General features: G+C 54.8%; 1 protein-coding gene across 4 annotated transcripts; it reads right to left on the bottom strand.

The window, feature by feature from the left end:
• Nucleotides 1–9463: 9463 nt before the first annotated feature.
• On the bottom strand, nucleotides 9464–20904 carry SEMA3G (semaphorin 3G). 4 transcript variants are annotated; one of them, XM_003257164.3, is made up of 16 exons: nucleotides 20720–20904; nucleotides 18909–19069; nucleotides 18721–18783; nucleotides 18348–18467; nucleotides 17982–18072; nucleotides 17737–17853; nucleotides 17427–17572; nucleotides 17122–17236; nucleotides 16942–17011; nucleotides 16552–16696; nucleotides 16042–16273; nucleotides 15855–15946; nucleotides 15097–15138; nucleotides 14150–14378; nucleotides 13706–13845; nucleotides 9464–12250 (listed from the first exon to the last, which is right to left on the bottom strand). In XM_003257164.3, exons 1-16 carry the CDS (start codon nucleotides 20832–20834, stop codon nucleotides 11780–11782), a joined length of 2349 nt encoding a protein of 782 aa, XP_003257212.1. In that variant the 5' UTR covers nucleotides 20835–20904; the 3' UTR covers nucleotides 9464–11779. The 4 variants fall into 4 exon arrangements, with proteins under 4 accessions (XP_003257212.1, XP_030667508.1, XP_030667509.1 ...); XM_030811648.1 differs by lacking the exon at nucleotides 18909–19069 and having other exon boundaries at nucleotides 20720–20860; XM_030811649.1 differs by lacking the exons at nucleotides 17982–18072; nucleotides 18909–19069 and having other exon boundaries at nucleotides 20720–20885.
• Between the last annotated feature and the right edge of the window lie 711 nt (nucleotides 20905–21615).

Below are 21615 nucleotides of genomic sequence, written 5' to 3'. Positions count from 1 at the left end.
TGGGCACGGTGGCTCACACTTGTTAATCTCAGCACTTTGGGAGGCTGAGGCGGGCGGATGACTTAAGGTCAGGAGTTCACGACCAGCCTTGCCAACATGGTGAAACCCCATCTCCACTAAAAATACAAAAATTAACCGGGCACGGTGGTGAGTGCCTATAATCCCAGATACTCGGGAGGCTGAGGCAGGAGAATCGTTTGAGTCTGGGAGGTGGAGGTTGCAGTGAGCCGAGATTGCGCCATTGCACTCCAGCCTGGGCAACAGAGCAAAACTCTGTCTCAAAAAAAAAAAAAATTGAATTAAAAAAACATAATCTTCCCGTTTTCATTCACATCAGATAATAGTATCACAATTTTTATTAACTTTCAACGTTTATATTATTATGATGCTAGAAATACTGTTCACCACTGAGCCAGGCAGTACACTATGGTTACCTTTCCTCTTTTGTACAATGTTTTTTTCTGAAATTAATAATTGCTTCTTTTTTGGTATATACCTATTGCTAATTCTTCTGAAATGTTGCAAATGATCAACAAAATGTCTTAAAATGCAATTTTCCTCATAGATCAGGCATCAGATCACTATCAGCTGCACTTCTTTTCCTGAAGACCTGCCTCACAGAGACGCCTCCTCCTGGGCTGGCTGCTCCTAGAGCTCCTGCACAGCTGTCCTCCTAGGGCTCCCCACAATTTTGTTTTGTTTTTTTTTTTTTTTTTTTTTTTTTGAGACGGAGTCTCGCTCTGTCACCCAGGCACCCAGGCTGGAGTGCAGTGGCCCGATCTCGGCTCATTGCAAGCTCCGCCTCCCGGGTTCACGCCATTCTCCTGCCTCAGCCTCCCCGAGTAGCTGGGACTACAGGCGCCCGCCACCACGCCCGGCTAATTTTTTTTTGTATTTTTAGTAGAGACAGGGTTTCACCGTGGTCTCGATCTCCTGACCTCGTGATCCGCCCGCCTCGGCCTCCCAAAGTGCTGGGATTACAAGCGTGAGCCACCGTGCCCAGCCAGGCTCCCCACAATTATGCCCTTTTTCTTCATTTCCTTTCTCTTGGGTTTGACAACTCAATGCTATCCTTGCTTATCCGGGCGTCCAGGGAAATCCTGTCAGAGCTCTGCAAGTAGCAGGAACATTTTTTAATTGTGAGCTTTCATATAAAACACAATATTTAACCCATTCTAAAGATTCAACTCTTGCAGTGATAATTCACAACTGAAAGACGCTCCTTAGATTAAGACTTTAGTTCTAAACCTAGAGTTTCTGTAACTTGGGTCAGCAGGCATATTCTTAGGGATCTGTGGTAGTATGAATATCTTTTCTTAAGGAGTCTATTTGTATACTCAAGTGTGAGAAACACTATCTTAACTGAGAGTAATGGTTCCTAACAGTGCCCTCACGACTTTAGCTTCAGTGGGTAGAAAGGGAGCTGGAGAGGGGGCAGTTTTTGTCACCCAGATGTCAGCTGCCCTACCTCTGTGTACAGTTGGCTTTGTGGGTACTTGCTTAGCTAACAGGACAGTGCATACACACACACACACACACACACACACCCCTATTAACTCTTTCTTACTCTTTGTATTTTTAGTCTCCACTGATGTTAATAGCCAGCCCTATTTTTATAGGCTGGAAAGTCCAACCTTGAAATGTTCTATTCTTCATCTGGGCCTAATGAGTCATTCTCCACTAAATAACTGGCTTATTTCTTTTTTTTTTTTTTTGAGACAGAGTCTCTTTGACCTCGTGATCCACCCACCTCAGCTCCCAAAGTGCTGAAATTACAGGTGTGAGCCACCACGCCTGGACTCTTTTTGCTTTTTTCTTTTTTTTTTTTTTTTTTTTTTTGAGGGGGAGTCTCACTCTGTTGCCCAGGTGGGAGTGCAGTGCAGTGGTGTGATCTCAGCTCACTGCAACCTCCACCTCCCAGGTTCAAGCAATTCTCCTTCCTCAGCCTCCTGAGTAGCTGGGATTACAGGCATGTGCCACTATGCCAGGCTAATTTTGTATTTTTAGTAGAGACGGGGTTTCACCAAGTTGGTCAGGCTGGTCTCGAACTCCTGACTGCCTCGGCTGCCCAAAGTGCTGGGATTACAGGCGTGAGCCACTGCGCCCAGCCCCTTTTTTTTTTTTTTTTTTGAGTCAGGGTCTCACTCTGTTCAGTGGCATGATCATGGCTCACTGCCCCGACCTCCCTAGGCTCAGGTAATCCTCCCACCTCAGCCTTCCAAGTAGCTGAGACTATAGGCATGCATCACCATGCCTGGCTAATTTTTTTATTTTTTTTTAGAGATGAGGTTTCACCATGTTGCCAAGGCTGGTCTTGAACTCCTGGGCTCAAGGGATCTGCCCACCTTGGCCTCCTAAAGTGCTGAGATTACAGGTGTGAGCCACCACACCCAGCCAGCTTCTTTCTTAAATAAGCTTTTAATTTAGAATAGTTTTAGACTAACAGAAACATTGTAAAGATAGTATAGAGTCCCCATATATTCCAAACCTAATTTCTCCTACTATTAACACATTAGTATAGCAAATTTGTCACAATTAAAGAACGAATATTGATACATCATTATTAACTAAAGCCCAAATTTTATTGAGATTTTCTTGTCTTTTCTGTTCCAGGATACCACATTGCACTGTGTCATATCTCCTTAGGTTCCTCTTGGCTGTGATGGAATGGCAGACTTCCCTTGATTGTGAAGACCTTGACACTTCTGAGGAGTACTGGTCAAGTATTTTGCAGAGTGTCTCTCAAATGGGATTGTTCTGATGTTTTTCTCATGATTAGACTGGGGTTATGGGTTTTGGAGGAAGACACAAGAGAAGTGCCATTTTCATCACATCATATCAAAGTTACATAGTATCAACATGACCTGTCACTGTTGAGGTTGACTTTGATCATTTGGCTGAGGTAGGTTTTGTCAGATTTCTCCACTGTAAAGTTACCCTTTCTCCCCCTTTTCTTTTCTTTTCTTTTTTTTTTTTTTTTTTTTTTTTTTTTTGAGATGGAGTTGTACTCTGTTGCCCAGGCTGGAATGCAGTGGTACAATCTTGGTTCACTGCAACCTCTGCCTCCCAGGTTCAAGCAATTCTCCTGCCTCAGCCTCCTAAGTAGCTTGGATTACAGGTGTGCACCACCACACCAGCTAATTTTTTTTTAGTAGAGATGGGGTTTCACCATGTTGGCCAGGCTGGTCTCGAACTCCTGACCTCGAGATCCACCCACCTCAGCCTACCAAAGTGCTGGGGTTACCGGTGTGAGCCACCGCACCCAGGCTTTTCCTCTTTTCATACTGTACCTTCCAAAGGGAAGTCACTGTGTGGAACCTACAGTTAAGTAGAGATTTCTATGCAACTCCTCCTTGAGGATGGAGTATCTACATAAATTATTTGGAATGGTTCTGCATGGGAGATTTACCTATTCTCTCCTGCTTATTTATTTAGTCAATCTTTTTTTTTTTTTTTTTGAGACAGAGTTTCGCTCTTGTTGCCCAGGCTGGAGTGCAGTGGTGCGATCTTAGCTCACTGCAACCTCTGCCTCCCGGGTTCAAGTGATTCTCCTGCCTCAGCCTCCCAAGTAGCTGGGATTATAGGCGTGCGCCACCATGCCCGGCTAATTTTGTATTTTTAGTAGAGAAGGGGTTCACCAGGTTGGTCAGGCTGGTCTTGAACTCCTGACCTCAGGTGACCCACCCACCTCGGCCCCCCAAAATGCTGGGATTACAGGCGTGAGCCACTGTGTACAGCCTATTCAATCATTTAGTATGGACTCCTGGACATGCATTTTATACTTTGGGTTACAATGTAATAATACTTTATTTTGTTGCTCAAATCACTTTGGCCATTGAGTGTTCATGTGTCCTTTTCACACATCCCTATCACTGTGTGTTTGGCTTTGTTTTGTTTTGTTTTTGAGCACTTTTTTACTTTCTGACACTACAAGATGCCCCAAGCTCATCTTCTTTTAAATGCCTGTTTCATTACAAACACGTTTAAAATTTTTAATACCTATTTTCATAACTGATGTGTCTTATTAGAATTAATTACTGTTTCATAACTTAGGAGCTGAGAGAAATTAGTTCACTTAGGGATAGTAGAAATAGATGTTAAATAAAACTTTCCCAAAGCACCTGCTCCCCTTCCTCTAATCGTTACCTTTACCAGAAACATAAATTAAGGCCAGAAACCTCATAATTTCCTTCAGCTTCCCTCTCTCTTCGGCCAACCTCTTTCTTGTCAGTGTGACTGTTTTTCAAATGTTTGCCTTCCTCTCCTTCCCAATGTCAGTGCTCAGCTCAGACCTTGATGCCTCACAGGATGGGCAGCAAAAGTCTTCTGTCTGCATGGTTTCCTGTGTCCACTTGCTTCTCTGACACATCCACCCTTTTCCCTTCTGCCAATTACCATAAAACATCTGCTAACTCTTTGCTCAGGATGGCCCTGCTGAGATTGGCATTCAAGACCTTCTACAAATAGGGCCTTCCATAGCTGCATCTCCCAGGACACCCCACCCACAGGCGTTCTGCTCTGGCTGCCTCAGAATACTGGGCCCTGGGCCTGGGGTTCTCAGCCTGGAGAGTCCTGGCATCCATCTTCAGCCTGTTAAACACAGCCTAAGGGCTACTTCTTCATCTCTAGGCACTCGTACTGTCTCTGTTTGTACCCCTTGTTATAGCCCATGTCATTCTCTGTCTGTCCTACAGTTGTGGGTCTGTCTCTCCTGCTAGATCAGAAGCTCCAGGGACCTATCTGTCTTATTAACCTTTCTTCCCCTCATGATGCCTGGCCCAGGACTCCACATTCAGAGGCAGTTTAATGTCTACAGAACTGATGGATGCTCCGTACCCTGTATTCATAAGCCTGTGTTTTGCTGCCAAACACCAGAGGGCACTGTTAGCATGTTGATGACGATTATAAACCTTCAGACCTGGAAGGCTGGGAATGGCTCATGAAAATCTTGCTTCTGTTTTGAGATTGCATAAGACTTATTGAGCCTCAATTGTTCTAAACACATCTGTTCAAGTTTATTCATGAGGCACGTTCCTGTTGGGGTTAGAGATGAGTTTGAAAGCTCCCCCTCACAGGTCAAATCCTTAGACAAGACTGCCTTCATAGTCTCTCCAGACCCAAAGTGGCTCTCCTAACCCACCAAAAATGTCTCCCAATTACTCATTGAGAGGCATCCAGATGCCCTCTCCTCCACCAAAAATGGCGACTGCCAGTCCCAAGGGGGAATGTGTGATATGGTTCTATTCCTTTTCTGCCCCACCCTCCTCCCACATGCACACATGCACAGGTACCTGTCCACACGAATGCACACTCACTGACATCAGGACCTCTGGGTGGTGGCTCAAAGGCTCTAGCCTCTATGGGCGGGGTGAGAGGATGCTGTGAGAAGCAGCACCTCCACTGGCCCTGACCCCAGGGAGACAGCATCAGTTTCCCATGTGCTCCCAGTCACAGCATCATGGGGGCCCCCAGGTGTGAGAAGTCTCCCTAGTGACTAAGCCAGGGCGCTCCATTCTAAAGGAGCTGGCTATTCGCAAAGGTGTCATGGCTTATACATTTTTCCAAAAAATGACAGAAAAACTGAAGAACTGATTTTTTTCCCAAAACAAAAAACCCTTGCCCTCACTTCTCCCTAGCAAACCTGCTTTAACCCTGGGATCCCTGAGCAACATTGACAGCATGAGGTCCAGATGGAAGGGGTAAGCCCCAGGAGCCCCTTCCCCTTGTCTTTGGTGTAAACTGGCTTCTTGACCCTGCCCTGCACACACCTCTAATAAACAGGAAGGCATCCGCGCCATTAGTATCCATCCTTTTCAGAGCATCTGAGACTTGTCTGGACCATCAAAGCCATCCCCAGCCCCCAGGAGCCTACTGGAGGAGACACCAGCCTCGCCAAAACAATTCTCCATTGTGTTCTTCCCCTTAGAAATCATGGGTTTGTAAACAGGCCCTTACATTTCAGCAGGTCCTGCCCTGGCTTTGTGCTGGTGTGTTGTTTTTTCTTCCCTGAACAATGTCCTTTCCAGTAGGGCCAGCCGTTCACACCATTGTCTGAGACCCTTGGACTACAGGAAACATCGCCAGATTCTTATCAGTTGGGGGCAGGAGTGGGGGGGTGAACAGATGAGATCATGTCCACAGAGCAAGTGGCTGGTGTGCCACGTCATTCCCCATGCCTTCATCTGTGAGGGCAGAGCCCGCTCGCCCTCCATCAATCTGGGCTTCATGTGTCCAGAGTCCAGTCCCCTCTATTTGGTGGTAGACACCTGGACTCTGTTCCAAGCCTCTGTTGAGTCACTTTGGAATCCTATCAGCCCGCAACTGTCCCCTTGCCCTGGTCATTCCTCAGAGCAGTGAAACAGGCCCTTTTGGGTGGATTAGGGGGTACTCTGGTCATCATACTCTCTGGGGTCTTTAGAGGTCAAGACTGGTCAGCTGAGTCCTCCCATCAGCAGTGTCCCTGCGTGCAGGCTATTAGCTAGCTGCTGGAGGCCTGGCCCAAAGACAGCCCCATATCCCTTACACGGCCTCCCTGGAGACTTTGCAGCAGCCCTCGTCCTCAGTGGAGAGTAATTTTTTTAAAGGCTTCATGAGGAACCAGGAGTTTCCTTAATGGAAATCCAGCAAGGAAAGTGAAAGGCTTCATTAGGATGCAGTCTCTAAAGGAGAGGGGCCCAGTAGTGATACCCCCAGCAAAGGTGGCCAGGGACTGGGCAGTGGGAATGGGCACAGGGCCACAGCTGCCTTGCTTCGTCTCCTGTACATCCGAGGGATGGCTGAGTACGGAAGGAGAGCCAGGGTGGGGCCCAACAATTCCCAGGCACCTTATCAGATTTCTATTTATTTATTTATTTATTGAGACAGAGTCTTGCTCTGTTGCCCAGGCTGGAGTACAGTGGCGTGATCTTGGCTCACTGTAACCTCTACCTCCCGGGTTCAAATGATTCTCATGCCTCAGTCTCCGGAGTAGCTGGGATTACAGGTGTGTGCCACCAGCTAATTTTTGTATTTTTAGTAGAGAAGGGGTTTCACCATGTTGGCCAGGCTGGTCTCGAACTCCTGACCTCAGGTGATCCACCTGCCTTGGCCTCTGAAAGTGATGGGATTGCAGGTGTGAGCCATCGTGCCTGGCAACCTTATCAGATATTGTGTCCAAACCTAGCCCTACCCACTGTCCCTCTTTCCGAGTTTAGAGTCTTAGAAGACCCTGGGAATTTGTTCTTGATGTGTGTTGAACTTTATTCTTGTAGAACCCACTGCAATCCAAGACTTAGGTGAGGCTGGGATGGGACCTTAAGTGGGATGGAAATTGGGCTATTTCTGAGCAACTACCCCCTAGCTCTAAGATGTGGTTGGCCAGAGGTGCCTCTGTTTGCTGGATTTCCAGAGGCATGTGAGCCAGTCTTCTGGGGCCCAACTGGCTGGAGCTGCAGTTGGACCCCCTGCCAGCCCACAAAGAGGACAGGCTGGCTGGAGGTACACCAGGTTCCTGGGGGCTGCTACCTGACCATTCCTCCAAGCAGGGGATTCTAGGGCTGTCTAGGACCTGACCCCGAGCTTAGCCAATGAAAGAAAAGCCTGGGAGTCATTTGAGAAAGTGGAAACTGCTGTTTTCCTCTCTTATTCTGACTCCTCCCTGCCCCTCACCTTCTTAGAAACGAGTCTGTTGGATGGCAGGACAGCCACAGACTAGGGGTGAATGCTAGCCCTCCACAGAGGACCATGCCAGACACAGGAGGGGCCAGAAATAGGCTGGGTATGGGAGCACGAGAGCCGGGAACAGAGCACAGTCCAGGCCCAAAGGGCAGCAGATTGGCCGCTTGGCAGCCCTGTCCCGGGGTAACAGAGTCTACTCTGGCGAGGGTCATAGGAAACCAAGATGTGGCTATTTCATCAGGAGGCCGGGGCTTCCAGAGCCTACAGGCTGGGAAGGCAATTACTAATTAATCAAGCTCACATGTTAAGGGAGGGAATTAACCTAATCAACATTTTTCCAAAGTGTGTTCTTCAAAATGTTAGAAACATGAGATGTTAGCTGCTCCGTGGGAAAAAAAAAAGAACCAAATGTTTTGGAAAAGCACATAGCACATAGTAGGCATGCATGTTAGCAAGAGATCATCACAGGACTTCTCAGGGCCTTCACAGGGCAAGCCAGCAGGTAGCATTTTAGCTCTGTCAGGGCCAAAGGGGCAGAACACGGGGACCACGAGATCGTGGAGGGTCCCATGGGATTATAGTATCTCTTGGAACCACTGGGCCAGTCTCATTCTCTAAGCCCCTTTCCAGCTCTAAACCTGTTTGGGAAGTCATGGAACAGAGGCCCAAAGAGCAGAGGAAGCATTAGATGCAGAGGAAAGAGCTGTAACAAGACAACAGAGAGAGGCTGAAATCGCTGAGGCAGGAAATAGGGCTCGAGATGGGAGGGGGAGGTGGCGTGGACCAGGGAGGGGTCTGGTCCAGAGGGGTCTTCCGGACCACCCTCGGGACAGTGATGCATGAGGGAAGAAGGGGTCTCTGGAGGCCGCCTTCACACGCCCCTCCCAGCCCAGCACACTGTGCCAGGTGGGTGCCCTGGTGACACTTCTCAGTCAGAGGTGATGTTGCTTCCTGGGGTGGGGTGACAGGGTTTCAGGTTCTGTCAGGCCTAAGTGATTGTGGAGGAGGCAAGGAACAAAAGGAAAGGCCAGCTCCAGGGCCTGGGCTGCAAGATGACACTTATGACTGACCTGTTAAGACCCCTAGTCTACAGCATGGATTGAGGGGGCTGTTCAAGCAAGAGGCCCAGGGAAGTCTCCCTGGGAAGGTGGGCTTATGACCCTTCCATCTTGCTCCAGCACCAGTGGAGTCTGCTCTTTGGGCTGGGGTGTTGATGTCACTGGGGAGTGGGAGCCATGCCCAGACGGACCTCCTACAGTGTGCCCAATAGGTCAGATGTTCGGGGCCTCCTCTCCTTTCCAGAAGCCACAGCCCCCACAGCACAGCCCCAGTCCCCCAGCCATGAGGACTTAATATCTGTTGGTATGTGGCTTGGGATGAAGGCAGGAACCATGCCAAGTGTCACTGTGACAAATGTCAAGTGTTGTTGTGAAAAAGCAGCAGAGCTGCCTACGGGCCCAGCTGCCCTTTGCCAATGTTTTTTTTTTTTTTCTTTTTTCTTTTAGTTCAAGATCCTCCTGAAGTCCCAAGAAGGTCAGTCTTACAAGCCCACAGGCCAGGATGTTCCTCATTTAATGAGCAATCTTGGCTTCATAGACAAAGTCCTCTAACTCCTTCCTTCCCCTGATACCCATCTTCCTCCTTTCTAGAAAGCACCACCCAGTCTCTTTCTTTAAGTCCTTTTCCAGCTCTAAAACCTGTTTGGGAAATCATGAAACAGAGGTCACTCAGGGTGACCTTCTTTCTCATGGAATGGATGGGAGGGCTCTTCATTTTCAGCTCATGTGCGCGGCATCAGTCCATTTAGTACAATACACAGATACACAGTAATGATATAATTATGTGATGCAAATATTAACTTCATCCCTTTCCTTGTAAATTCAGCTTTTCTCACCAGAGCTCAGGGGCAGTCATGACAATAAAAATAACAATAGTAATTACAAGAAATGTGCTCTGAGAACAGAGAAACCACAAGGCCCATCTCAACATACAAATACAAAAACAACTCGCATATACGGGGCATTTCCAGGAGTTAGTAGCATACAGTACCGTGGGTAGGGTGTGGTTGGCAGAAGCTGTCTACTTTTTCTAAACGCAGGTGTTCATTGCTGAGGATCTTGTGCTCCTCCTCCCTTCGTTTTCTAGAGTAACTTCCCATAGGACCCTGCCTGGAGCCTACCAAGCCAGAGTCCAGCATAAAGGCCCGGAGGGCTATTTGTGTCTTTCTGGCCTCCCTAGGCTAGAGGGGAGAGCTGGCTGCAGCTCTGATACCCTTTCCTGGAGCTCTGCCCTCTCTCCTCCCCTCTTTAATCCCCTCTGTCTCCCCTCACTTCTGCTCTTCAGCCCCCATCCTTTCCTCCTCTCCTCTGCCTTGGTCAGCTGATCTCCCAGCAGACAGCACCACAGGCCGGAAGGCTTCTCAGGGCGTTGATAGGTTAATCTCAGTGCTTCTGGTTCATTTATTACATGGCCAAAGGGGAGAAAGGAGGGACTATTTCAGGTCCCAGTTCTCTAGAGGCGCCAGGGGTAAGGGAAAGATAAAACCCAAGGCAGTCTGGGTTTGAGTTTCAGTGGGGCAGGGAACTCTGACTTGCTTTTTATCCTTTTTTCCCCTCCTTTCTTTGTCTTGGTTGTTTTAATGGAGGGAATCTCAAACCCAGTGCTCTTATCTCCTTCCAGTCAGTTTTGTGCATCACGAATGTGTTCATGTGCAGGCTGGGAACAACTTTTCATTTAGTCCTCCTCCTCCCCTCTGTGCTCCCCAGCATGAGAAACTGCTGATGGCAAAAACGCCTCCCCTACATGCCCAGGCAGAATGCGTCCTTGCCATCCGAGCCTTACCCCCGAGAATCAGCGGGACTTACACTTCGTTTTTTTCTCTACCTTGTTTCCCCCTTAAAAGAAAAACAGTCTTCCTAAATCCATTTAGCATAAAACAGAGATCTCAGAGATGGAAACACTGGGTCTTCCAGGTGGCTTCTGAGCTAACTGATGCCATCCTGAGTTCTTGTGGACACCTGTTCCTGCCTGGGTCCCACAGTCTATCCTAAGGGTCTCCTGCCCTCTCTCCATCTCCATATCCTCTCAATCTTCTGCATCCCTGGCCCTGATTCTGAGGACTGCAGGGCTCACAGAGCGTCCACATTCCCAGCCTCCAGGACTGCGGCATGCTTGCATCACCCTGGGAAAGACAGCCCACTCTTCCTGCCTGCACCCTTCCCCAGCTCCCCCGCCCTATCTCTAGTCCACAGACACAAGGGACAACAATGCCCCAGAACCCACCCCTCCCTGCTCGTGGACGTGGAGAGCCTGACAGTGGGGAGGGGGTCCTCTCAGGAGGGGCAGGCATCCCAGCAACCCTGGCCTGGGGAAGGGAAGTCAGGCTGTGAGATGCCCCCACCTGGTTTACAAAGTGAAGCCTGAGCCCTGACCACCCCAGATCCCGGGGGGCTCTAGCAGTCTATGCCTCTAGATTATCTGCGCCTCTCCGTGATTCTCAGATGGAGAAGAGGCGGTGGGCAGTGGCAGGGAGCCACCAAGATATCACGGCGTGACAGGAGGGGAGGTGCATTGTTGCTCCACCTTCCCAACACCTCTGTGTTCCCTCCCCAAGTTGGTCAGGTGGGCTCTTCTTACAGGGTGCTAGCTTAGAGGCCATTTCCACCCTCCTCTGGCTCCCTGCAGGCCCCCTACCGGGATACCCCCTAGACCCACCCATACACCCACTCTGAGGGTCACTCAGAATGGCCATTGTTCTGTAGGCTGGGAAAGAACCACCCAACCCTCTTGCCTCTGGGCACACCCGGAAATGTGCTCTGGAAGCCAGGCCATCTCTGAGAACAAATGGCAGATCCATTGGGGCTGCCAGGAGCCAGAGGGTGCTGGCTCCAGCTGGGTCTAAGAGCACAGAGAGGGGCAGGGAACAGGCCTCAAGAACCCAGCCCCTCCATTAGACCCCAGTCTTTTCTGCAGGTGGCCCAGTATCGGTGTGGGGGTAGAGACACCTGTCTCTAAGAGGCAAATAGACGTCCTGACCCCTCTGCCCTAGCTGGGTGGGTGGGAGATGCTGGGGGCTGCTAGTGGGCCCCCCAGCCCATCCTGACCACCCCTCCTCTGCGCCCTTCTATGTGGCCTCCACCTCCCGGGGCGTCCGATTGTGCTCAGCATGCACTCGGCTCTTCATCCTCTTGCCTAGCTCCAGCCCTGCCCAGCTCTTGCCCTTGGTCTGCTTGCCCCGGCTCCGGCTCCGGAAGGAGCCTGAGCATTCCATGGTGCCCCTGCACCACACGCGCTCACAGTACTCATCCACCCGGGGCAGGTTGGCAAAGCCAATGAGCTGCAGGATGTCCTTGTACCAAGCCTTAGGAGGGGTGGAAGCCAGGCCTCCCCGGGCTGGGGGCTCCTCTGGCTTTGGCTCCAGAGGGAACAGGTTGTCCAGCTGTGAGGCCACAATCACCACCAGAGCCAGGCGGACCACAGTCTGGGAGAAGCCATGCTCCAGAGTGGTGCAGGTGTAGGTGCCCGCATCGAAACGGCTGAGCCTGCGGAACAGCAGCCCTCGGTCCGTGTGCAAGACTCGCTCGTCTGTCTTCACCTGCCAGGCGGGCGGGAGGGCATGAGTGGGGTGCGAAGTGGGAGTTTACCATTGGCTTCTGTGCCCCAGCTTTTCTAACATCCTTGGGGCCCAGTGCCTGGGCACTTCTTGCCCTGTTCTCCCCTTCCCAGGAGGGGACCAGCAGCGTGGCAGTCTGGGCCTCCTCTAGACCACCAGCTAATTCAGGTGGGGCCTCACCTCCCCATAGCCCAGGAAGGGGCCTTCTCAAGGATTTGACTGGCTGGTTTCTCCCTTAGTCAGAGGACACCAATCTTGGCCTCGGAAGGCCTTGGCACACATTCCCAAGGAACAGAGGGGCTAAGATGTTATCCCCTTAGCCCTTCTGGAGGTGCCATCCCATCTACAGGCTTTTCTCAAGGGAGGGGCTATGCCCCCAGGCCCAGAACTAGGCTTCAGAACCTCCCTATGCTACACACACACAATGTGCATGTGCCCACGCACACACACACACACACACACACACACACACACACACACACACACGGCCTTCCCATCCTGGTCTGAACCGTTCACTCCCCCAACAGTGCAAGCTGACAGCCCCAGCCCAGGGTGGGCTGAGCGCCCATCACAGCGTGGGAAGTAGGAGTGCCGCCCTGATCCCAGCCCGCCTCTGGCCTGGACCCTGTGTGGGTTTTAGTCTGCACATCTGTGTGTTGGGGGTGGATTGCTTGAGCCATTAGCTAGTGTTGTGAAACACCATCTTGTTGCTCCCCTCCTCCCCTGGGGAATCTTCTCAGTGCCCAGCCCAACAGCTGGCCCAAGGCTGGCCTCCCCCAGTTCCCAGGCTGGAGGGAGAGCCCCTCCTGTAATCAATCCACTCCTGCCCCTCCCCTTCCCTGCCCTGGCCAATGCCCATCCTCAGGCCCCAGACTTAAACCATCCCTGGGGTCGACAGACCTTTCCGGATGGGGGAGGAGAGGGTCTGAGCAGACAGCTGGACTCCAGGGAGGAAGTGTGGGGCCAGGCTTTGAGGGTGGAGGGCAAGGACCAGTGGTTAGGGACCCAGAAGGTTCTCTTCTGTTGTGTGTGTGTAGCATAGGGAGGTTCTGAAGCCTAGTCCTGGGCCCAGGGCACAGCCCTCTCCCCTGCCTGGGGCAGAAGAGAACCAAGAACCCCTGGAGAAGAGAATCCTTCAAAGATGAGCCACGTGTGTAAACATGGAAGACTTACTGGCCTGCCCAGACCCTCTTCTCTCTCTTCCATCACCCACCCCTCAGACTGGGGGAGTTCCAGCCACATCTGGCCTGGGCATTCCCAGAAGGCAAAAATAGGGCACCTCCTTCTAGGCACCCCAGGAGCCTAATACACACTTTTCTTAGGTTAATCTTGGCAGGTTCCCCCCAGAACCCCTTTCTAGTGCTCAGGTCTTGGGGTTCAGGATGGGAGGTGACCTCAGGACACACGGAGGCTAGAGGCAGGGGTCTCCTCACTCACCTGGTCAGGCCCCTCATCCCCTGGCCTCTGCAAGAGCCAGTGCACAGCAGCCTGGGGAGACTTGGGCAGGCACTCCAGGAAGGTGCTGTTGTGCTCCGTGCCGTAGACCGTGGTGGCTGCCACAAGTCCCACTGCCTCTTCTGGAGAGAGGCAGAGGTTGGCTCAGCTTGGGAACTATGGGACCCAGATCCCAATGCCACCACCTGACACCACAGCCCAGGAGCCCCACTAGTATGACAAGAACTTAGGCATGCATGGATCCCCAAGCCAGCCACTGTGTCCAAAGACCCTGCTTCCACGCACTAGCAGGAGCTACACAGAGAGGGAAACTGAGGACTATCCGTCATGACAAGACCAGTTTGAGAACGCACTTCGCAGGGGTGGAGCCGGACCACAGGGGTGAGTTCCAGCCCAGTCTGGGCCCTCCCACCTGCCACCACTCACCTTCCTGGCTCTGGCCCAGGCACTGCAGGGCAGGGTTGCCATGCCGGATGTCCTGCCGGCGGAACCGGCGCTTGCCAAGGCTGGGGCGGTAGTGGGTACAGGAGGCACCATCCCAGGCACAGTATGGGTCCCGGGCCAGGCAGCACTCTGCACAGGCAGTGCCGTATGTCTCACATTGGTGCAGCCGCAGCTGGGCCACACCCAGCCGAGAGCCCACGTATAGCATTTGCTGAGGAGGGACAGAAGCAGAGCCTGAGGTGAACCCAGGCTTCGCCCACACGCAGCCAGGTTCTCAGCCCCTCAGCTTCCTGAGACCCCTGCCACTTGCAGGAAGTCTTCCAGAACCTCTTGGATTCATTCAAAAAACAAAAAGTGTTTATCACCCATCTGCTGCATACCAGATTCTGTGCCAGGACACAGAAGGGATGGAGGAGAATCAAGACCTGGGATGTTTTCTCTATGGGGCTTCTCCAGGCCCTCCCAGCTGCTGACCTTTGCCCTCTTTCCAAGGGGCCTTTATCCTGACTTGTCCCTGACCTTAGAGGTGCACCTTGCTTTAAGCAATCCTTGCACAAAAGTTAGGATTTACACAAAGATACACTGGAGCAGATAAATATGGGGAGATGGGTTTTACCACTTGGCAAATATAGTAGGCCTCTAAAAAGTGGCCTTGTTGGACTTAACATCTGGATTTTGTTTTCAGGCACACTTTTGCCTCCTTTAGGAACTAGCCTTTGTGGCTATCCCCTTATCTGGACATGGCCCCACGAACTCGGTGCCTCCAGTGCCCACTGGCCACTTGTTGCAGGGGCTAATCAGGCCTGCCTCAGCACAGCTTTCCCCAGACTACAGCGGAGCTCGAGGAGGCTGTGGAGCAGGGGCAGAGGAGGAGGCTGCAGAGCAGGGGCTAAAGGGGGGCCCGAGAGGAGGGTGGCAGCTGTTCTTACCCTTTTGACAGAGATCTCCATTTCAGTGATAGGTGTTGGCACCTGGGGAAGGAGAAGGGTCTCAGTGTGGGTGGGGTGGACCAAGACCTGCCCCTGCACCCCTGCTTTCAGTCTCCTCCAACCCTGGGGTGGGAACCACCTAGCTCCCAGGCTGGGTCTTGCACTCCCTGGCAGCTAAGGCTAGACAGTCTTTCCCAGACGATGGGTTACAAGAAAAGCCCCCTGGTCATGGCTGGCCTCCAAGCAGGAGGCTTGGCTGAAAGCACAGAGCTAGAGTGTCCGCTCTCTCAGCCTGTTCCCCAGCAATGAGGCAGCTGTCCCAAATTACCCAGCTCAGGTCCAGGAGGCACAACAGGCCCCAAACACAGACGATCCCCTTCCTGAGTCTCTAGAGGGGCCAAGAGAACATCTAGGGGCCTTGGGGTCTCAACCATCTCCTCCTTGCAACTTGAGCCCAACAGAGTTTTGCAAAGCGTTGCTCCCCTTGACCATCCCTCCCAACACCCCAGGCACTTTCAGCTCACAGGCTGTAGCTCTGGGCCTCCAGTCATTCATAAGTGGCTGCGAGGCCTCTGCCACAGCGGAGGTGCGGGGCGGAGGGGGGCATCTCTTTCTGCACCCCCTCCCCAGCATCCTGCCAGCTGCAAATTCAGTAAAGACAGGCTGGCTCCCTACTGGGCTTGCTCCTGCATCCCTGTAGCCAGGCTCAGACCCAGAGATGGGGCTTGGAGGGACCCTTCCATCAGCCCCTTGCTTACCTTAAACACCTGGAGCTCCTCCAGAACCACTTCCTCGGGTTCAGCTGAGCCCCCTGCCTGGAGGGCGATGACTTTGAGCACGGAGCCTGAGTCTGGGGCCAGGGAGGAGGGGTCAGCGTGACAGGAGGGGACAGCCGGAGACCCCGCACCCCTCTCCAGCCTGGCCACCCTTGCTCAGCTGTCCTACCAGTCCCCAGGAAGATGACATCATAGGTCCCATCCTCTGCCTCCACGCGGTCCACCACGATCTGGTGCAGCTGCTGGGCCAGGTGGGTCTTGACAAGGACAGGGCGGCCATGCCGAGGCCGCACAGGCCAGAACATGACGGGGTGGGCTCGGGCAAACTGCAGCACCTCGTCTGGGTAGTCCTTGGTGCTGTCAAAAGGCCGTCCTGGCTGTGCGGTCATCTTGCTGGGGCACTGTGGGCAGCAGGGAAAGGAGTGCCTGAAGTATCCTGAGACAGCACACACCCTCCACCGCCAGTCTGTTTCCAACCCAACCAGGGGGACCTCTCTCACTGCAGGAGGGCTCTCCTCTCCCACCACACCCACCCCACCCCACCCAGGCCCTCTGGAGCCCCGGCTTGGCCAACATCCACTGCCGTGGGGGTGCATGGGGACACGGGGCCACTCCAAGGAGCCCTTCCCCACATCTGCTCAGGCCTCGCTTCCCTGGCCTGGCCCCGGCAGATACTCACCACGCCGGGGCGAGGGAAGGGCACCTTGCCCCCATAGGGCCCCCATTGGTGCTGAGGCCCATCTCGGTGGGCAAAGGGCCCGTTGAAGACCTCCCAGATGTCTGCCATGTGGTACACACAGACGGCGAAGCCCTGGAACACGGCACTGCCGGGGCACACGGGACAGTCAGGCCAGAGTGGCCATCAAGGACAAGAAGGGGATAGCCTGGTTCCATGGGCAGGACAGAGGGTGACAGTGCCTGCAGCAAGCAGAGACTCCGAAAAGCAAAGACCCCAAGACAAAGGCAAAGAGAGAGTCAGAGAGTACAGTCACAGGTCACCGAATCAGGGACAAAGACGGGCCCATCGCAAGGCCACGGTGCTGGGTGCAGGGAGGCTGGGCGTGCCCACCTGACGGTGCTGAACAGCGCGTACACCTCGAGGCTCTTCCCGGCCTTGGGCCATAGCAGGAACACGTCCTCTGGGGTAGAGAAGGGAGTATGAGTGTCATGGCCACCGCCAATGCCCTGACTCACCAGCTCTCAGCCCTCCCCACTCTCAAGCCCTAGGCCTGCTTGGCCAGGCCCTCACCTAGCTGGTCAAAGTGGGTCTCAGCACCGCCAGGGCCAGGCACCGAGCAGACCAGCCTGGCCTTGAGGAAAGTGCTCCATTTGTTCACCAGCACCCGCTGGCCCCCAGCATCATTCTGCAGGATAAGGGGCCAGAGTCAGCCTTGGGCCCCACGAGGGCCCTCACCCACTCGGGGAGAGGTATGCATGCCAGCTTTGCATCCTTGCCTCAGTTTCCCTACTGCTGGCCAGGGTAGGGGGAGAAAGGTCTGGAAATGGGAGGGTGTAGCAGGGACTTGAACCTCACCACCCCTTCCCAGCTCTTACCACGCAGACGCGGCCCACGCGGCTGACAGTGACATGGTTCGAGCCACCATCGGGCGAGGGGACCGTCTCCGAGAAGAAGAAGTACACCTTGTCATTGTCCTGGTCAGAGTTCTCAGGGATCCGGGCGGCCATCACAAACCGGGGGTCTGGAAGGGTGACAGGGTCATGCTGGGTGGAGGGGCCCCACAGGGGAGGATGGAAGCAGAACCCAGTGGGGAGAGGAATGGGGCAGGGGACTCCCACTGGAGGCTGGTGTCCTAGCCGGGAAAGTAGCCTCTTCACCCCTGCCAGTTCCAGGGGCAGGCCTCACCGTGCAAGAGGCTCTGGTCAGAGTCAGAACGCAGAGCTGGCCGAGGACCTCCACTTCGGAAGATCATGGCCTCTCGCCCCAGAAAGTCAGCGGTGAGACCCGTGTACAGCTCCCCGCCTGGGGTGGGGGTTGGGGAACAGAGTCAGGGGAGGAGGCCCAGGCCCAGCAGCTGGGTCCCTCCCTTCCCAGTGACATAGGCCAGCTGCCACCCTCCCTGTTCCCACCCTGGCCTGGGCATCACCGACCTATGAAGGTGCTGGCAAAGGGACGGCTGGGCTCATGAGGGCACCGCCCCCGGCCGCTTTCCACACTGCCGGGCTCCAGGTGGAGCACATGCTAGTGGGAGGGAGAGAGGGAGGGAGGGGCGTCACCTGGGAGAGAGGCACCAGCAGCCCACACCCAAGCAGGAGCCCTCGCGTGCGGCCAGAGAGCAGCGGCGGGCAGAAGGCGCCCTCACCCAGGGCCCCTCTAATGGGGTCAGCTCCCCGACACAAAGGCGCCTTTCAGGCCCCTGCCCCTCTGTCCCTACCCAGGCTCAATGGGAATGTTCAGGCAGCAGGGAGGAAATGTCACTGCCTCCCAGTCCCTTGTGTGGCCTGGCCCAGGCTCACCTCCCCACGGTGGCCAACTGTGATGAGGGCACAGGTGGGTTGGAAGGCCCCAGTGCCACAGGCTAGCAGGTGGGTCCGGTTGTGAGGCTGCAGCACCCGCACGAAGTTGGCACACTCTGTCTGCGGGGAGAAGGAGGGGGTGGCTGAGGGGTGAGAGGGGGTGCCCACCATCTCCTTGGGGCCCAAGGCTCAGCCCTGTCTGGCAGTCAGCTCTGGGGAAGGGGGTGTGTGTGACATTCCCAGCAGACCTTCAAAAGCCCTCAGATCTGCTCCAAATGCCCCTGGTAGAGGCACCTGGGGTGTGGTCACAGACTGTCCTGGGGGTCAGGGCAGGGTGTCAGGTTGGGGGACCATCCCTCCCAACAGCACTCACCAAAGGATCTCTTCCCTTTCGAACACACTCCTCCCTCTGTCCTGGCTGCGGCGGCCACAGGACCTAGAACACAGCCCGGCTGACCTCAGGTCCTCCCCTGATCTCACAGGCTCAGTTTCCCCATCTGGCCTCCCATCTGGAGGTGCCCAGTTCTCAAACAGACCCTCTTCCCTGCCAGTCCAGCTCACCTCCCGGGGATCTGGCCATGCCTGGTCCAGCCGTAGAGAGTAGAGGGCGTCCAGGCCACCCAGAAAGAGGCGGTCCCGGTACTCATCTAGGTACATGGCCTGGAGGTTCAGGGAGCCCTGGGGGCCCAGAAAGATGGCAGAGCGGTTGGCAGACAGGAGGTCTAGGAGGATGTACGGGGAGGCGGATCAGGGCCACAGCTCAGCCTAGTTCCCCAGCCAAGGAGTGGAGGTGGAGGCCCCGGCTGAGCATCCAGCCCCGACACACTCACATCTGGAAAATGTTTCCATCCACATGGTGCTGGAAGGCTTTCGGACCATGGCTCCTGGGGACAGGTGGGACGGGAGGCTCAGAGCCTCCCACCCAGCCCAGCCTACCCTGGGGCCTACCTCCCACCCCTCCATTCCTTAGCCCTTCGTCGTGCAGCTAACATCTTCCCACTGTCCCATCTGTGCCCTACGCAGTCCCCAGGGAAGATGGCCCCAACCAGCAGAAACTAGAACAAAGTGCTGGAAGATCCTGGAGGAAGGGCAGGAGTCTTTGCAGGCCGCCTGACTCAGCTGGAGGGTGGGCCAGCAGGCGAAACTGTTGCCAGCGGAGGGGACCCCTGGCAATGGCCTGGGTGCAGAAGAGGGCAGGTATGGCCAGGAAGGGCCCCCACCTCCAGTCCAGGGATGTGGCCAAAGATAATTTTCTCCCCGTAGATGCTGGCCAACCTGCCCCAGAAATGAGAGCGGGGAGCCGTCTGGGGTCATCGGTCCCAGGAGCTGAGGATCCTGAGGTAGGTCCTCCGGGCTTGGCTGGGGAGGTGGAGGTAATGGCGCAGTAGGATGTGGTAGGAAGGGGGCGCTGGCCACCTTTGGGAAGGCCCAGAGTGTCCTATGCCTTCCCTACAGAAGCACCTCCACCCAACACCCATTCCACCCTCAAAACTCATCAACAGCCTCTTCCAGGAAGCCCTCCATGGATGACAGTACCTTGGGAAACTTTCCCTATTTGGGGCTTTTTCTAGTAGTCTGATCTCCCCCCAAAACCACAGCTCCCGGAACAAGACCACGTTCCCCTCAGCCTCTCCAGGGATGAGCGCCATCTCCCCCGGCAGACTGGGCTTCCCAGGGGAAGGTGGTCACCCCTCTGGTTTCCTCAGGAAGGATCTGCCAAGAGCCTGTCTCAGGGGCCTTCCCCGGGCCCATCCGTGGAGGCCAGAGCCGGCTCACATGTCTAGGGTAGAACACAGGAACCCCCAGGCTGGGATGTGCAAAGAGGGGAGGTGAAACTCCCCCCTGGGCTGAGGCGCTTCTTGGGTGCGGGAGCACATGAACAAGCCCACTCTGGGAAGTGGGCTGCAAGGGGGGTCCTCCCCTTCTCTGTGGCCCCAGGACCAAGGGATAGCGTGCTGCCGGCTCTCCCATTGGCCGCCCTGGGCAAAAAGTGCCAGCTGAGCCCAGACAGACCCTTCAGCCCTACCCTCTCTGTCCCTCTCCCCTGCCTGGTCCCTTCCTCTGTCTCCTCCCCATCTTTATTGAGCTCTCTCGGGGTCTCCATCGGCCCCTTTCTCAGCAGTCCCCCTCAGGTCCCTCCCACCACCACCCTGGTCCTGTCTCCCAGGACCTGCCTCCCTCCCACTCCCTGAGAGCTGTGCAGGGAGAGGCTCCCTCCCCTACAGCTGACCAGGGACCCAAGAGCCCAAGCCACCCAAACAGGGCACATGCACCCAAACAGGGCACACGCACACAAACACGGCACATGCACACAAACGGCACACACACACAAACGGCACACGCACACAAACAGGGCACACAGGGGCTGGTACCTCGGTAGGAGAGCCGCAGGCGGGGCACACTGGGGCCAGGGCTGGGGCCAGAGCTACCCCCATGGAGCAGGAGGCCCCCCAGCAGCCAGCAGATGGCCCAGGCCGAGGGGGCCATGCTGGGGAACTGAGGGCACCACTGCCGCCTGCCTGCAGAGCCGCCCTCTGGTCCTGCTGGCCGCCGGTTGTAGTTTGCTCTGCTGCCACCAGGCCACCACTTAGAAGGCAGTGGCTCCACCCAGTCCTGGGCGGGAAGAGGGGTGGAGGAGAGGAGGCGGCCGGGGCCTTGCCGTCCACCTGCGGCTTCTCCTTCCACCTTGTTGGCCCAGTGCAGGCTTTTGTGTCACACTGGTCGGCTCCCCATTGGGAAGACTTTCCCAGCTAGGGCATGGGCCATGTGTACAGAGATGTCCACAAATGCAGGTCCTCAGGCTCCAGCAAAGTGACAAGTGGAGAGAGAGCCTGGAAGGGAGGTCAGGGATCAGAGGTCAAGGTTGATGGGCTGGGTAGGGGCCTAGCTGGGCTCTGCCTTCTTCTCTGCCCCTCCACTGCCCACAGCAGAGACCTTCCAAACTGGCCCTGCCCCAATTCCAGGATGTTCCAGCCCCCTGAAGCTTTGGCCAGACTCTCCAGCTCCCCTGGGTAGGGGTGGAGGGCCATTCCCAGCCCAAGGGGTGCCATGTCCTAGGCAGGTGTTTGAGGTCTGGCAACACTTCATAGAGCCAGCAAGAGATGACTGCCCAGCCTCCTCCACCCAGGCCTGTCCCCATCTGGCTTCCAGGCACCCCAGCCTCCCCCCACATTTACATGCCCCATCTCAGCTCACCAGGTTTGCTTTGGGGTAGGGGACAGGGGCATCAGGGGACTCCATGCCGAGGGAACCTCCCCTTGCCCTGCCT

Source organism: Nomascus leucogenys, chromosome 4 (assembly GCF_006542625.1).
Source record: "Nomascus leucogenys isolate Asia chromosome 4, Asia_NLE_v1, whole genome shotgun sequence".
NCBI lineage: Eukaryota > Metazoa > Chordata > Mammalia > Primates > Hylobatidae > Nomascus > Nomascus leucogenys.
This window is presented reverse-complemented; position numbering and strand designations above follow the sequence as displayed.

Excerpts from the sequence above, each read along its gene's own strand:
- SEMA3G (XM_003257164.3), bottom strand. The coding sequence starts at position 20,834 with ATGGCCCCCTCGGCCTGGGCCATCTGCTGGCTGCTGGGGGGCCTCCTG. Across the intron at positions 17,012-17,121 it reads GACCCACTTTGACCAGCTAG|AGGACGTGTTCCTGCTATGG; the intron begins GTGAGGGCCTGG and ends TCTCTACCCCAG. Across the intron at positions 12,251-13,705 it reads GGGATGAGGGGCCTGACCAG|GTGAAGACAGACGAGCGAGT; the intron begins GTGAGTGAGGAG and ends CCCGCCTGGCAG.